The sequence below is a fragment of the Chiloscyllium punctatum genome, chromosome 40 (assembly GCF_047496795.1).
Source record: "Chiloscyllium punctatum isolate Juve2018m chromosome 40, sChiPun1.3, whole genome shotgun sequence".
Lineage (NCBI taxonomy): Eukaryota > Metazoa > Chordata > Chondrichthyes > Orectolobiformes > Hemiscylliidae > Chiloscyllium > Chiloscyllium punctatum.
In genome coordinates this window covers 58,969,259-58,984,316 of record NC_092778.1, presented here as the reverse complement: position 1 = coordinate 58,984,316, position 15,058 = coordinate 58,969,259, and the positions used below count along the sequence as shown (strand labels likewise).

Sequence of the window (15,058 nt, the reverse complement as noted above, 5' to 3'; positions counted from 1 at the left end):
TGATTTGAAGCCTCCCCTTATACTGTTAGTTTACAGCAGCAGAATCCCAGTAACCATGGTTCAAAGATTACATATGACAATTAATTACAGTTCCATTCCTGAAGCCAAATAACTTTTCTGATAACTAAATATTTGCAGCTATAGTACATACTTTGAGTTTAATTATGGTTTAATTATGTTAATGAAACAATATTTCGATTAAACTCTCTCATTAAGAATCATATCATAGTTTAACAAAAAGGGCCATGAATTGAATTAATTTTAATTAAATAATTAATTACATTAATAATTGCAATTTAATTACAATTGCAACATTTAAAAGGCATTTGGATGGGTATATGAATAGGAAGGGTTTGGAGGGATATGGGCCAGGTGCTGACAGGTGGGACTAGATTGAATTGGGATACTTGGTCATCATGGATGAGTTGGACCGAAGGGTCTGTTTCCGTGCTGTACATCTCTATGACTCTAAATACCAAATTCCACAGTCCAAGACAAACTTTGTCGTTGTCTTAATACAAAGCTTTAAACATCAGAATTTGCCAGGGTCTCTTGTATGGTTATTCACCGAAATCATCATAAACCCATTAACACTGTTTCTTCGTGGAACCCGATTGCTACTGTCATGAGCAGCATCAAGATCCATTGGTGAGAGGCAGCAACCATTTCCCAATGTTGTGACCTGAGGACCCTGGCGAATGTTAACTTCAGTGTGGAAATTTCTCCAATTTAATAATATCCTTCCTACAGTAGGGCGACTAGAACTCCCTCCCCCATCATACTTGCTCAAACCCCTCAATTCAAACCTTGCCTCCCATTTAATTTAATTTATTACTATCAGATGTGCCGAGATATAGGAGTTGGGACATCATGTTATGGTTGTACAGAATGTTGATGAGGCCACTTTGGTGTACTATGTACAGTTCTGGTCATCCTGCAATAGGAAGGATATTATTAAATTAAAGTGGGTACAAAAAAGATTTACAAGGATGTTACCAAGACCGGAGGATTGAAGTGACAATGAGAGACTGGATAGGCTGGGACGTTTTTCACTGAAACGCGAGAGGATGATAAAATCATGAGGGGCAGAGATAAGTGATAGCAAACATCTTTTCCCGAGGGTAGGGGCATTCAAAACCAGAGGCCATAAGTTTAAGGTGAGAGGAGAAAGATTTAAAAGGGACCCGAGGAGCAACTGCTTCAAACAGAGGTGGGTCATACGTGGAATGAACTGCCAGAGGAAGTGGCAGACGCAAATATAGTTCCAACATTTGAAAGACACTTGGACAGGTACTTAAATGGGAAAGGTTTAGAAGGATATAGGCGAAATGCAGATAAATGGGACTAGTTTAGTTTGGGAAATCTGGTTGGCATGAACGAGTTGGACTGAAGGATCTGTTTCCGTGCTGTATGACTCTATGACCGTATAATGCTGCTTAACCCAGAGAGAGATTTTAAAACAATTAACCATTTCGCAAATCTGGAGGCAGAAAAATTGATTCCTTTAATAAGGAACTCTGCCTCATTGGAGTTAGACAGCCAACAGCCTGTGTTCCATTTGAATTTCTTATCAATGGAGTGATTTTTAAAAACTTGGATATAAGAATAAGTTTATAGTCTCAAAGAATTGCAAAGAGATAAAGCAAAGCTTACAGAAGAATTTTTACAATTTAGAATCTGTGTTTTGCAACATTACATAAAGACCCATTTCACAATGAGGACATACTGCCAAAGTACAAAATAAGATAGAATCAGTTTCCTCCTGAGGTCCCCATCCTCTCAAAATTTAGATCTCAATAAACATGATTCACGTCATGTGACGTCAAGAAATGGCTAGATATAAAGACTCGCCGAGGCTATGAGAGCCAACAATATCATTACTACAATACAGCTGACTTGTGCTCCAGGGCTAGTCATACCTCCAGCCAAGCTGTGTGAATATAGTGACAACACTGGCACCTAAATGACAATGGAAAATTGCCCAGAAAGCAAATGGGACTAGATTAGGTTGAGAGATCTGGTCGGCACGGACAAGTTGGACAGAATGGTCTGTTTCCATGCTGTACATCTCTATGAATCTCTGACTATGATTCTATATGTTCTGTTCACACGTCCAATTCATCAGGTTACTGCCCTAGCAATCTCCTTCTTATCATTAAAGAAATGGAAAATATCATCATCAGTGTTATTAAATGACTATCAACTTCATGAGGTTCAGAGGCTGAGAATTATACAGCAGATAACTCTTTTTCTGACCCAGAGTCATACAACACATAAACAAATCCTCCGGCCCAACTCATCCAACCGAACAAGACCCATTTGCCCGAGTTTCACCCAAAACCCTTGAAACCTTTTCTATTCATGTACCTGTCCAAATGTCTTTTAAATGTTGTAACTGTAATCATCTCTGCCGCATCCTCTGGCATCTCATTCAATACACGCACCATCTTCTGTATGAAGAGGTTGCCCCTCAGGCCCCTTTTAAATCTTTCCCCTCTCACCGTAAACTGTTCCTCCCCTAGTTTTACACTCCAATATTTTGGGGAAAAGACCTTGGCCGCTCACCATATACCAGGGATTTATTCTAAGAAATTTGAAATTAACTCTCCAAGGCCTTTTCATCATCTAAAGGTCAGAGGTCGTGGGTGAGTGATGGAATCTTCTGCAGTTGTTGGATGAGTGTGATTTTAGTAATTTAATAATTTAATGACACCACACCTGACAAAGCAGCCTGCTTGATTAGCACTACACTGACCATCTTAAATATTCACTCCATCCACCGCCACCTCACTCTGGCTGTATCAAAGCTTCCCCGACATTATATCCCAAATCTGCAATCTCTACCAGCTGGGAGGACAAGATTGGCAGGTAGATGGGAACACTACCATCTCCCAGTAACATATCATCCTGACTTGAAACTATATTGCTAATCCTTCACTGTCATTTAGGTTAAAATCATAACTAACTTCACAGTGTGTGAACCTTCACTACACAAAGTGCTGTCATTTAAGAAGCCCATTCTCCACCGCTACTTCAGAGGCAATTAAAGGCGGACAATAAATCAATGAATAGTGACACTACCATCTGTGGTTGTACCTACACCAAGTGGACTGCAGAGGTTCAAGAAAGCAGCTCACCATCACCTTCACAAGGATAACTCGGGATGGGCAGTAAACGCTGGTTCAGCCAGTGATGCCCACATGCTCTGAATGAATTTTTAAAAATACACGATGCTTGGGCAAGAAATATTAAAATGGGATCTGGTAGGGTAAAGCAAGGACACAACAAAGATCTATATGGCCAAATGGCCTTTTCAGTCCTGTAAATCTCAATGTAATTCTACAGGAATATTTTTCCAAACTTTGTTACTTTAGTGAGCAATTAAACAGCCTCTGAATGGACAAAACCCAGTACACTTTCTAATTTTATATTTCTATACTCCATAATAACCACACAAAGATAAAAACTGGAAAAAATCTTCTACCATGTGTAGCAATTTTTGATGCAAATTTTCTCCACTTCGCAACAAAGTGTACATTATAGTTTAATAACAACCGACCGTGACTATTCCTCCCCTATCCTCCTTCACTAATGCCACAGAAGGTTTTGGAACAAGTCTGCGCCATTGTGTCTTCCCCATTACTCCTCCGGCACAAATTGCTGAAATACTTTGCTGTATTTTCTTCCTTGGCAACACTTGTTGTCAAGTGTGGTTAAGTCGTGGAAACAGGGTGGAGAATGCAAGGAGCCCATTACACGCCGAGGCTCACGTCTGGTCAGTTTGTCAGCACTTGCAGTATTTTTGGAAAGATGGGTAAAACCCTGTAATTTGGAGTGATTGTGGGGAGAGATTTTACTTTGAACAGAAATTCTTTCACACGCAATCATACTGGTGAATCACTCAAATTTATTCCATTATTTACTTTGCAATTTGGGAACAGTTCAGACAGTGCAGTCATGATGTGGGAGTGGAGGCAAATGCTTCTTTCTGCAATGACAGATCAACTTACAGTCGCTTCAAGGAGAGGAATGCATTTTTCCCACGTGTTTCAGAACAAAACTCCTTTGCAATCCTAAGTGTGTACTTCCTTAGCTGCCAACTTAATCCGTACACTCTCCCCGTCTAGAATGGCATTCTAACAGCTTGAGGAAGTAAGCCCAGTAACTGGGAAAAGAGTCACCCAGATGCAAGATATGTAGGCATTCTCAGTTCTCATTAAAACAATCACAATCACGGAAAGGCCCTGAACACACATCTTCACAATTCTACCAGTAAGGAAGATTTAAAGCATTTTGTTTAAAGAATTAGTAGTCACTATGGGGAAGCATGCCGGTCTCTACATTCAGTTTCTTTACTGGGAGTTGAAGACAAATCCACCTGACCTCAGCACAGAACAGAAGGAAGCCATTCAGCCCTTCTAACCTTTTCTACCGTTCAATGAGATCATGGCTGAACTTTATTCCAATTCCATCAATCACTTTCCTTGTTCTGTTCCTTGAGCTAACAAAAAACTATTCATCTCAGATTTCAAGTTTTTACTGAGCTACAACAACTTGAATTTATACAGTGGCATGTAGGAAGGCTGGGTCATGGTCAAGGAGAGGAAAGGGAGGTTGGATGTAGGCTTGTGGTTTACAAGTGCCGAAGGGTCAAGGCTATGTTTTTTTGAACAGATTTGAAGGCGAGAGTGACATGATATGAATAACAACAATAGCAGCTAATATTCAAGTCAAGAGGAGATGTTTTGTGGTTGGGAGTATGGTGGAAATAAGGCCAAGGGAGTGGATGGCATGGACAAAATCTTTAAGAGGAGAAATTAGTGGAAGGGAAACCTTAGGAGCAGTTAAGAAAGAAAGCCTCAGAGACAATTGGTAGAATCCTTAGCGATATGTTCACGAGCACCTCAGACTTATTGCAGACTAGCACAGACAGATGGAGAGAGGAATTCAAGAAAATGGTTTGCAGTGAGAATAGAAGTCAGGAGCTATCGTTGGATTTCAAGATGATTCTGGAGTCACGAGCAGTTTGACAGAAAACAGCAAGATCTGATAGTGTCTTATCTGGGTTAGAGTGGTGCTGGAAAAGCACAGCAGGTTAGGCAGCATCCGAGGAGCAGGAAAATCAACGTTTTGAGCAAAAGCCCTTCATTAAGTTCCTGATGAAGGGCTTTTGCCTGAAACGTCGATTTTCCTGCTCCTTGAATGCTGCCTGACCTGTTGTGCTTTTCCAGCATCTACAGTCCTCACTTTTGCCTGGTGTCTTATGTGGTCTACCCCGACCTGGTAATCAATGGAGAAACCATTTGACTGCAATATATGTTCGAGTCTGTGTGATATGCGCTGAAGGGAGTAGGCTTGGGGGCCATGCCGGTGGAATGACCAGGGCGAGAAAGAAAGAGGGTAATGTTTTTAACACAGATGAGGGAATCAAAGGTGAGGTTATGATGAAGCAGATCAGCAGCTGTAGAAGTGTTATGGTGATTAGAGAGACAAAGATAACTTGGCTGGAGATTTGAAAGGACAGTTAAATGTGACTTTGCAGAGCAGGCACGTTTTCCATGCGCTTACAGAAGGAAGTATGGTTGGGAGATGGAAGGGGAGGTGGGTGTATGGAAGTGATCGGAGAGGGATTTCTCTGTGTTTGGCACAACTGAAGTAGCAGGGTCAAGTAAGATAGTGAGGTTGAGCAAGTGGTCAGGAATATGGGTAGAGGGGTTTTTAATGGAAGGAGAGATTCAGGAAGGATAGCAGAACAGTAAATTCAGAGTTCAGGGAGCATAATGAGTTGAGAGTGATCTTCAAATCATCTCAGATGAAAAGTCACTCAGTGCAGAGTCCAGGAGGGGGAGGATAGAAGCAAAGTTTTCTCGATGGAAATCTAGAAATGGCACCTGGGTAGGTAGCAGAGAATGTGAATTTTATCATGACAAGGGAAAGGTGAGAGATAAGGTTAGACACTCAAAAGGAGAACGTCTATCAGAGTAGAGAACAAATTAATTGCAGTCTGATGATTTGAGCAGAGTGATGAAGAAATGTTTATACAGGAGGTGCTTCTTCAAGGGAGATGTCATTACCATCAGCCATGCTGCTGTCCAGACCATGGTAGGCAAAAGTGAGGACTGCAGATGTTGGAAACCAGAGTTTAGATCAGAGTGGTGCTGGAAAAGCACAGCAGGTCAGGCAGCATCCGAGGAGCAGGAAAATTGACATTTCAGGCAAAAGCCCTTCATCAGGAATAGGACTCCAGATCATGGTGTCAATGCACTTATCCACAGTGACAGATGGAGAAGAGGGACTTTGTGTACAAGTAAATGGTCATTTTGAAGGGAAATGAGAGCGCAGTGGGGAAAGCTGACCTACTCTCAATGTCCATAGGGTCATAATTTGGGATTGGTGAATGGGACAGGAAGGAGGTCGGAAAGGTGACATCCCAGAGGGAATGCTGGGCTGGAAGGCCAGTGAGAGAGCAAGACAGGGCACTAGGGGTTGCTGCTGAAATGATGACACCAATGGAGTGCCTTAATAGGCCCTTCAGAGGATGCCAAGAGAGGCACAGAGGGAATCTAGAGGCAACATGAGTGTAGGAAAGTCAAGGAACACTGAAGGCTGGTGCAGGATTTGTGCAGGCAGATTACCTGCAATAGGAAAAAATGAAAGGAGGTGCAACAACAGGAGAGGAGGACCTAGGAGGGGTAAAGAATAAAGAATGAAACGAGAGAAAAATGGGACATAGCATCAAGGACGTGAGGCTGATGCAGCAGGCAAAACAAGGGGAGGAGGAGCAAGCTGGTATCATAAGGTTTTAAAATTTTTCAGGAAAGAACACTCCTCTTGTGCTGGAAGTTGCGAAATCAAGAAACAGACATAACAAAACTTTGATCCTCTACCTGTTTACTGTCATCACTCGCTATTCCGTGGGCTAAGTGCGCACTGAAAGTGCTCTTGCCAACACCTCCTTTTCCAGATAAAACCAAGATTTTATGCTTTACGGATGCCATCTTATCCTTAATCTCCTGAATGGCTGCAAGGAAAAAAAAAAGAAAGCAATTTCACATTCAGGAAAGCATCCACATTAGTTAGTTTAAGGTGAGCAAAGTTTCTCTTTAAAATGTACCTGGATCTGTAGCTTTGGATGCACCTGAGGCACAGAAAGCTTGATTGGGACAGCCCTGGCAGGCTGAAGCTTTACCAGCATTATCACTGCCTGTTCCTGGACAATCTGGAACATATTAGAAAATATATAAAGCCACTGATCAACTACATGTAACAGGTAACATTGATTAGTATCTTACTGTGAGTGCCAGAGTATTGGACACGTGGAATAAACTGACATAAAAGGATAGGGATTATCCACTGGCCAATAGTTATTTCGTGGTGAATGGGTGTTGCACACAGGGACCCTGTGGAATCCCCACTATTAAAGACTCTGAAGGAACTGCACTAGAGATTGAAGATTTCACTGAGCAATTCCCCCATGTCTAGAACCTTCTGAAAGTACCCAGTTAAATCAGAGAATTTAGAGATTGTGATAAAATGAAGTAAAACAGCTAGTCGAGATTATGAAATTTATAGTCTAACTCCTGAATGGTTGACTGACCCACACCTACCTCAACACCCCCATGCAACATGCACCCCTCCCCCTGACATAACCATTCCTCGTGCCCCCTCTCCTTTCCCCACTCTGGACCAACATCTCCCATTCCCTATTGCCAGACCTGACACCCTTCCCCTGTTCAAAATCCACACCACACCCCCATTCCCAGTGAAAAGTCTGAAAAAGACAGGGAATGTGAAGGTCCAGATCAAACCTGCAGATGAATGGTGGTATTCTAAATGTCCTGTACGTGTTTGGTCTTTCCACTGAAGAGGAGAGCAATTTGTGAGCAGAAAATATACAACACTATATTTGAAAAGTCGAGGTCACCCTATTCCATCCATGGGGTGTGTTTGAGGACCTGGTCCTGGGTTGAGGTAAAAGAACAGGCATTGCATTTCTGGCACTTTCACATGGGAAGAAAAGGTAGTGACGGGGGTGATTCTGGAGTTGGCAGGGGCATCGCAGAGGGAATGGCCCCTTCAGAATGCTGAACGTCTTGGCTAACAACACAGTTAAAGGTAATTGAGTTGGTAAGAATATGGATTTATACCCAAGAACTTGTGACTGGCGGAGCAGGCCGAATGGCCTACAATTTCTCCTCTATTTGTAAGAAAGGTGAAAAGGAAAGATGTGGCATCATGCATGAGGTGATGGAAATGGAGGAGGATAATTTATTAATTGCAGAGGCTGGTGGGAGAGGAAGCTGAGGGTGAGGTGAACTGTATCATGGTCTCTGGGGAAAGATAGGATAAGAATTGAAATGTAGAAAATGGAATGGACGTTGCTGAGGGTTCTGTCAACTAGTGTATCGTGGAATTCTTGGTTAGCGTGAAAGGATGATGCACTGGATGCAGTGCTATACAACATATGCAACAGAGACAAAGAAATTGAAAGAGTGGAAGCGAATCTTCAAAGGAAGCAGGACCAGGAAGATGTATTTTCATTGTAGCTTTGGAAGTCAGTGGGCTTATGGTGAGTATAGGTTGATAACCTGCTCTGAGAAATGGAGATGGACAAGTTGAAGGGGAAGAATTAGAAATGGATTATTTGAAGAAAGGGTGAAAATCGGAAACCAAATTGATTCAATTCTCTCATTCTGGATGAAGGGAAACAAAGGATGGTCGATGAGAACTGATGGTGCCTCTGTCCAAACCAGAAGTACAGGTCTCTCAGGCCATCTTCCTGCGCATCAAGGAGATTTACTAGTCAATCTCCCATTACACTCCACGTAATAGTCAGAATGTGTTTAGCTTTAAGATGAAGCAACATTCGAAATCAGAGTATTCAAGCACAGCTCAATCGCCATCTTAATTCCGAAATTTTGGCATTTACCTTACTTTTCCAATGACAAATTACTATGACCACATTTACATTGCAGACTGCCAAAATAAATTCGTTAAGTTATAATTGAAGCATTCCATCAGTATGTGCGACTGAAGCACCTCCAAAGAGTCTAGTGAGAAGGGCAAGAATGTAAAGATAATATACATAGACAGTTTTCAGTAGAAATGTGGATCCAGGAACTTATAATAAAAAATTAACAAGAAGAAGACAAACACACAGATTTAATGCATGAGTTTATCTCTTTTGCTAACCACCCCTCAGCACATCCCGCCTCTCTTAACACCTACTATCTCTATCAACTCCCACTTCCTGGCTCAGAAACACCACCACAAAGGCAAATAGGGATGGGCAATAAATTCTGGCCAGCCAGCAATACCCATGTCCTGTGAATTTAAAAAATAAAATGCAGCGTACTTTCAATGGTGCGTAATCTCTCCTTCTCACCTTTATAACCTAGCTGCCTGCCTTCATTCCCTTCCTTAATCATCCGCGACTGAACATGTCTCTTTCCTGGCAATCACTCTCAGAAGCTCCCTCGTTCAATACTGTTTGTCAGTCACTCTTTGCTCCAGCTCTCATTCTTTTCATTGCTTTTCTCTCTCCCAATGACATCTCCTCTGCATCATTTACTGAAAGGTCCTCTTTTCCAATGTGTCTGCCTCCTCACAACATTGCTTTTAAAACTCAATAACTTCAAAACAAAAATCAAAGTAAAATCAGCAAAACACCTTTCCACGCAAGACTTTGTACCTGCAACATGGATTTATACAAATTAGAATCTCAGCCTCAGAATAATCTCTGAGCAATACCATTTTTTTGTTGTGAAATTACAGGTGGGGATAATGATTTGGCATTAAATTTAAGTTGCTCTTATTACTGATAGTGGACAACAGCATGAGAATGGAGCACTTCTCATTTTCTCAGCTTAATACAATTTGAAATTTTCACAACAAAAACAAAAGTTGCAAGTATGTCAGTAGCACACTCCATACTCTTCAGTAACATAGATGTGTTCTCTTTTACAAAAAGTCTCCAGATAAATTTGACTTCAATTACTTATATGAAATATGCCCCTACTCTTCTTCAAATTATTGCAAAGTGGTAGGAACGGAAGATGATGTCAGATCTGCAAAGCACCTCGGAATATACAGACCCTACAATGCTCAGAGAGCACAATCCAAGTTCATTCACAGGACCAGACAGCTTGCAAAAATAAGCTGCAGGTTTATACTGTTGAAACAGACTGAAACATTCAAGCCAGAAATGAAACAGCGGCATTGAAAGACAACTTAATGCATACATTTAATCACTTTAAGTTGACAAAAACACAAGTCTCATCTTGATTAAACTCTCCTTCAGCATTATGACAGCAGTTGACAGTAATACTGGATGAGTGAAATCACAGACTGAAACCTGGCCGGATAGATCTTCTGCAATTTGGTTACCACGGTGGTCAGTAACTTAACATATGCACATGAGCCTGACAATGTACTTTTAACAAAAGCACAAGTTTATTACACAAAATAATTTTTCAAATTTGGAAAGATCTTTCAAGCAGCAAAATCATTCAACCTTTCTCCCCCAACAATATGCTTTCCTCTCAGTCCAATGAAATATCGTTCCTATCTTTATTCTTTAATTTCTTAATCAACTGATGAGGTCACAAGTGTTTCCTTTCAGTACCTTGCTAATATGTGATCCTCTTCCTGAGGCACACTATCACAGGCTAAACACACTTGATTTCTCACCAATTTCAATGAGATAAACATTTAGTTCTTTTTCCAGGTATTTTGATGCTGCTAAACAGCACATTAATATTTGGATCTTTTCTTCAGAACAGAAACTGCTTCAAGCCGCTGATCTTTTTTTCTCTGGATCCTAAAAGATCAACTAAGTCAACACTCCAGCAATTATCTCACCAGGTAACTTGCCTATTCATTTCACTTGTCACACGATTACCAGAAATGCCATTTTGACACACTGCTATTAAAAAATTTCTGACTTGTTGCAACAAAACAAGCCATCTTCACAGAGCTGAAAACCAAAAACCCATTTCCGTCTATTCTGAAACCCAAGTTTCCAAATAATAATGATACATTCTAAACCTTCATCACATCAAACATTAGAAACTTCAGGTGCTGAAAAATGTGGTGATTAAAAAAGTATTTTTTGAACGATTTGTGGAAATCTGGTGGCCAAGTGGGAAAAAACATGACTATTTTCAGGCAAAATCCACTTAGAGTCATAGAGATGTACAGCACGGAAACAGACCCTTCGGTCCAACTTGTCCATGCCGACCAGATATCCCAACCCAATCTAGTCCCACCTGCCAGCACCCGGCCCATATCCCTCCAAACCCTTCCTATTCATATACCCATCCAAATGCCTTTTAAATGTTGCAATTGTACCAGCCTTTACCACTTCCTCTGGCAGCTCATTCCATACACGTACCACCCTCTGTGTGAAAAAGCTGCCCCTTAGATCTCTTTTGTATCTTTCCCCTCTCACCCTAAACCTATGTCCTCTAGTTGTGGATTCCCACATCCCAGCTAAACAACTTTGTCTTTTTATCCTATCCATGCCCCTCACGATTTTGTAAATCTCTATAAGGTCACACCTCAGCTTCCGACACTCCAGGGAAAATAGTCCTAGACTATTCAACCTCTCCCTATAGCTCAAATCCTCCAACTCTGGCAACATCCTTGAAAAGCTTTTCTAAACCTTTCAAGTTTCACAACATCTTTCTGATAGGAAAGAGACCAGAATTGTATACAATATTCCAACAGTGGCCTAACCAATGTCGTTCTTCTACCAATGTTCTACAATTTTCATTGTTGATATGGGAATTGATAGTTGGCACATTATATGATTCAACCAAGAAGTGTACAGATATAGTGATATTGAGTTTGAGGATATGTCTTACACGTGTGCAATATATTTTTTGGAAACAATTGTGATACAAAGATAGGTAATATTTTTATGCACAGCCTTGTGCCTGCTTCATTTGAATGAATTAATTGTATACACATATGGAAAGTGCAATTTGGCTGCCTATATTGCTGTAAATTTAAGCATGTAGTTAATATTATCTCAACATTTTTAAAAAATGTCTACGGTTTGAAGGTTTTCAGAAATCATAAAATCCCTACAGTATGAAAACAGGTCCTTCAGCCCAACAAGTCCACACCAACCCTCCGAAGAGTAACCCAGCCAAACCCATTACCCTACCCTTTATTTGCCCTTGACCAATGCACCTAACCTATGCATTTCTGAACACTATGAGCAATTTTAGCATGGCTAATTCACCTAACCTGCACATCTTTGGAATATGGGGGGAATCCAGAGCACCCGGAGGAAACCCACGCAGACATGGGGAGAATGTGCAAACTCTGCACAGACAGTTGCCCGAGGCTGGGATGAAACCCTGGTCCCTGGCGCTGTGAGGCAGCAGTGTGAACCACCGAGACACCGTGACGCTGACAAAGATCAGTTCGAGAAAGGAATTACGTCACATCCAGAGGGATGGAAACAGCCAGTTCAACCTCATCAGTCTGTGTTAGCGTAAACCTTCAAAATGAATCGTACTCCAAACACAATATTTTTATTTCACTTTAAGACGTTAGAATTTTCCATCGTAGAGAAAAAAACGTCAGATAATGAGTTTATAACTCTCCCCTCTTTCAACCTATTTCTAAATGTCAAAATGATCTGTTTTAATTTCTGGTAGTATTTTCCACAGTCTCAAAACCCTTGATATAAAAATATTTCCGTCAGTCAGAAACTCATATTTAATCTTAAACGTACCTTTCCTGGTCCATGACTCCCCCAAAACTCTAAAAGCTGTGTGTCATCCTTTTAATCTTTAAATTATCCCCTAAAGTCCCTAGCACTAATAAAAACAGCAGTAAATTTTCATACTTGTATTCACGTTTGCATTTTGTCACAGCAGACAATGGATTAGATTGGATTTGCTAGTGAATAAGAAGAGTTGTTCTTTTCAGATAGAAAATGCCTTTGAAATTAACCAAAGAAGCCTTTAAGTATATTGAACAATTTCCCTGTACTTATATATGTTTTTAATCAAACTATTTGAGCTTATGATGAAAATTGAGGATGCGAGGGAGCCAGAAACAAAGGAATACTGAGGTCTTATGAGAATTGTAGGCTTGGCCGAGATTACAGAGATTATGATGGTGTGGTCATGGAAGGAGATGAACTGGAAAATGGACAGGTTGCCAGAGGAGGCAAGTAAAGTAAATGGGAGTTGATGGAAGCTTGGAGAGAGTCAGAAGTGTTCGGAAAATCTTACACTTATTGAAGATGAACAATTGGAGTCAAGCAATTGAATAATCAAATGAGTAACTGGCTCCAATCAGTAACCAGTCACCATTCAGTGACAATGCCAGGGTAAGTGGCTGGTATTCATTCTGCTCAGTGTTCAGGGTCAGTGACTGACCCTCACTCTCTGACCATTCCCAGGGTCACACACTGACCCTCACTCTTTGACCAGTCCCAGGGTCAATGATTAACCCTCACTCTCTGACCATTCCCAGGGTCAGTGACTAACCCTCATTCTCTGAACACTCCCAGAGTCAGTGACTGACCCTCACTCTCTGACCATTCCTAGGGTCAGGCACTGACCCTCAACTCTCTCACTATTTCCAGGGTCACACACTGACCCTCACTCTCTGACCATTCCCGGGTCGGTGTCTGACCCTCAATCTGACCATTCCTGGGGTCAATGACATACCCTCACTGTCTGACCGTTTCCAGGGTCACACACTGACCCTCACTCTCTGACTATTCCCAGGGTCACACACTGATCCTCACTCTCTCGCCATTCTCAGGGTCACACACTGACCCTCAGTGACTGACTCTCACTCTGACCATTCCCAGGATCAAATACATACCCTCACTCTCTGACTATTCTCAGGGTCAGTGACTGACCCTCACTCGCTGACCGTTCCCACAGTCACAAACTGACCCTCACATTCTGACCACTCCCCGGGTCACACACTGACCCTCACACTATGACCACTCCCAGGGTCGGTCACTGACCCTCACAATATGACCACTCCCAGGGTCAGTGACTGACCCTCACAATCTGACCACTCCCAGGGTCAGTGACAGACCCTCACTCTCTGACCATTCCCAGGGACACACACTAACCCTCACTCTCTGACCATTCCCAGGGTCAGTGACATACCCTCACTCTCTCACCACTCCCAGGGTCACACACTAACCCTCACTTCTCTGACCACTCCCTGGGTCACACACTAACCCTCACTTCTCTGACCACTCCCTGGGTCACACACTAACCCTCACTTCTCTGACCACTCCCTGGGTCACACACTGACCCTCACTTCTCTGACCACTCCCTGGGTCACACACTGACCCTCACTTCTCTGACCACTCCCTGGGTCACACACTGACCCTCACTTCTCTGACCACTCCCTGGGTCACACACTGACCCTCACTTCTCTGACCACTCCCTGGGTCACACACTGACCCTCACTTCTCTGACCACTCCCTGGGTCACACACTGACCCTCACTCTGACCATTCCCAGGGTCACACACTGACCCTCACTCTCTGACCACTCCCAGCGTCACACACTGACCCTCACTCTCTGACTATTCCCAGGGTCAGTGACATACCTTCTCTCTCTGACCATTCCCAGGTCAGTGACTGACCCTCACCCTCTGACCATCCCCAGGGTCACACACTGACCCTCACTCTCTGACTATTCCCAAGGTCACACACTGACCCTCACTCTCTGACTATTCCCAGGGTCTGTCACTGACCCTCACACTCTGACCACTCCCAGGGTCAGTGACTGACCCTCACCCTCTGACCATCCCCAGGGTCACACACTGACCCTCACCCTCTGACCATCCCCAGGGTCACACACTGACCCTCACTTCTCTGACCACTCCCTGGGTCACACACTGACCCTCACTCTGACCATTCCCAGGGTCACACACTGACCCTCACTCTCTGACCACTCCCAGCGTCACACACTGACCCTCACTCTCTGACCACTCCCAGCGTCACACACTGACCCTCACTCTCTGACTATTCCCAGGGTCAGTGACATACCTTCTCTCTCTGACCATTC

General features: G+C 42.6%; 1 protein-coding gene across 1 annotated transcript in view; it reads right to left on the bottom strand.

Moving 5' to 3' along the window:
- nubp1 (nucleotide binding protein 1 (MinD homolog, E. coli)) overlaps positions 1-15,058 on the bottom strand; it is a 73,983-nt gene that overhangs the window by 58,217 nt on the left and 708 nt on the right. Inside the window, exons 2-3 of the mRNA XM_072560010.1 lie at positions 7,115-7,219; positions 6,888-7,021 (exon numbers count right to left, since the gene is read on the bottom strand). Of these exons, the coding sequence (XP_072416111.1) occupies positions 6,888-7,021; positions 7,115-7,219 (239 nt within the window). The remainder of the gene's footprint in view (positions 1-6,887; positions 7,022-7,114; positions 7,220-15,058) is intronic.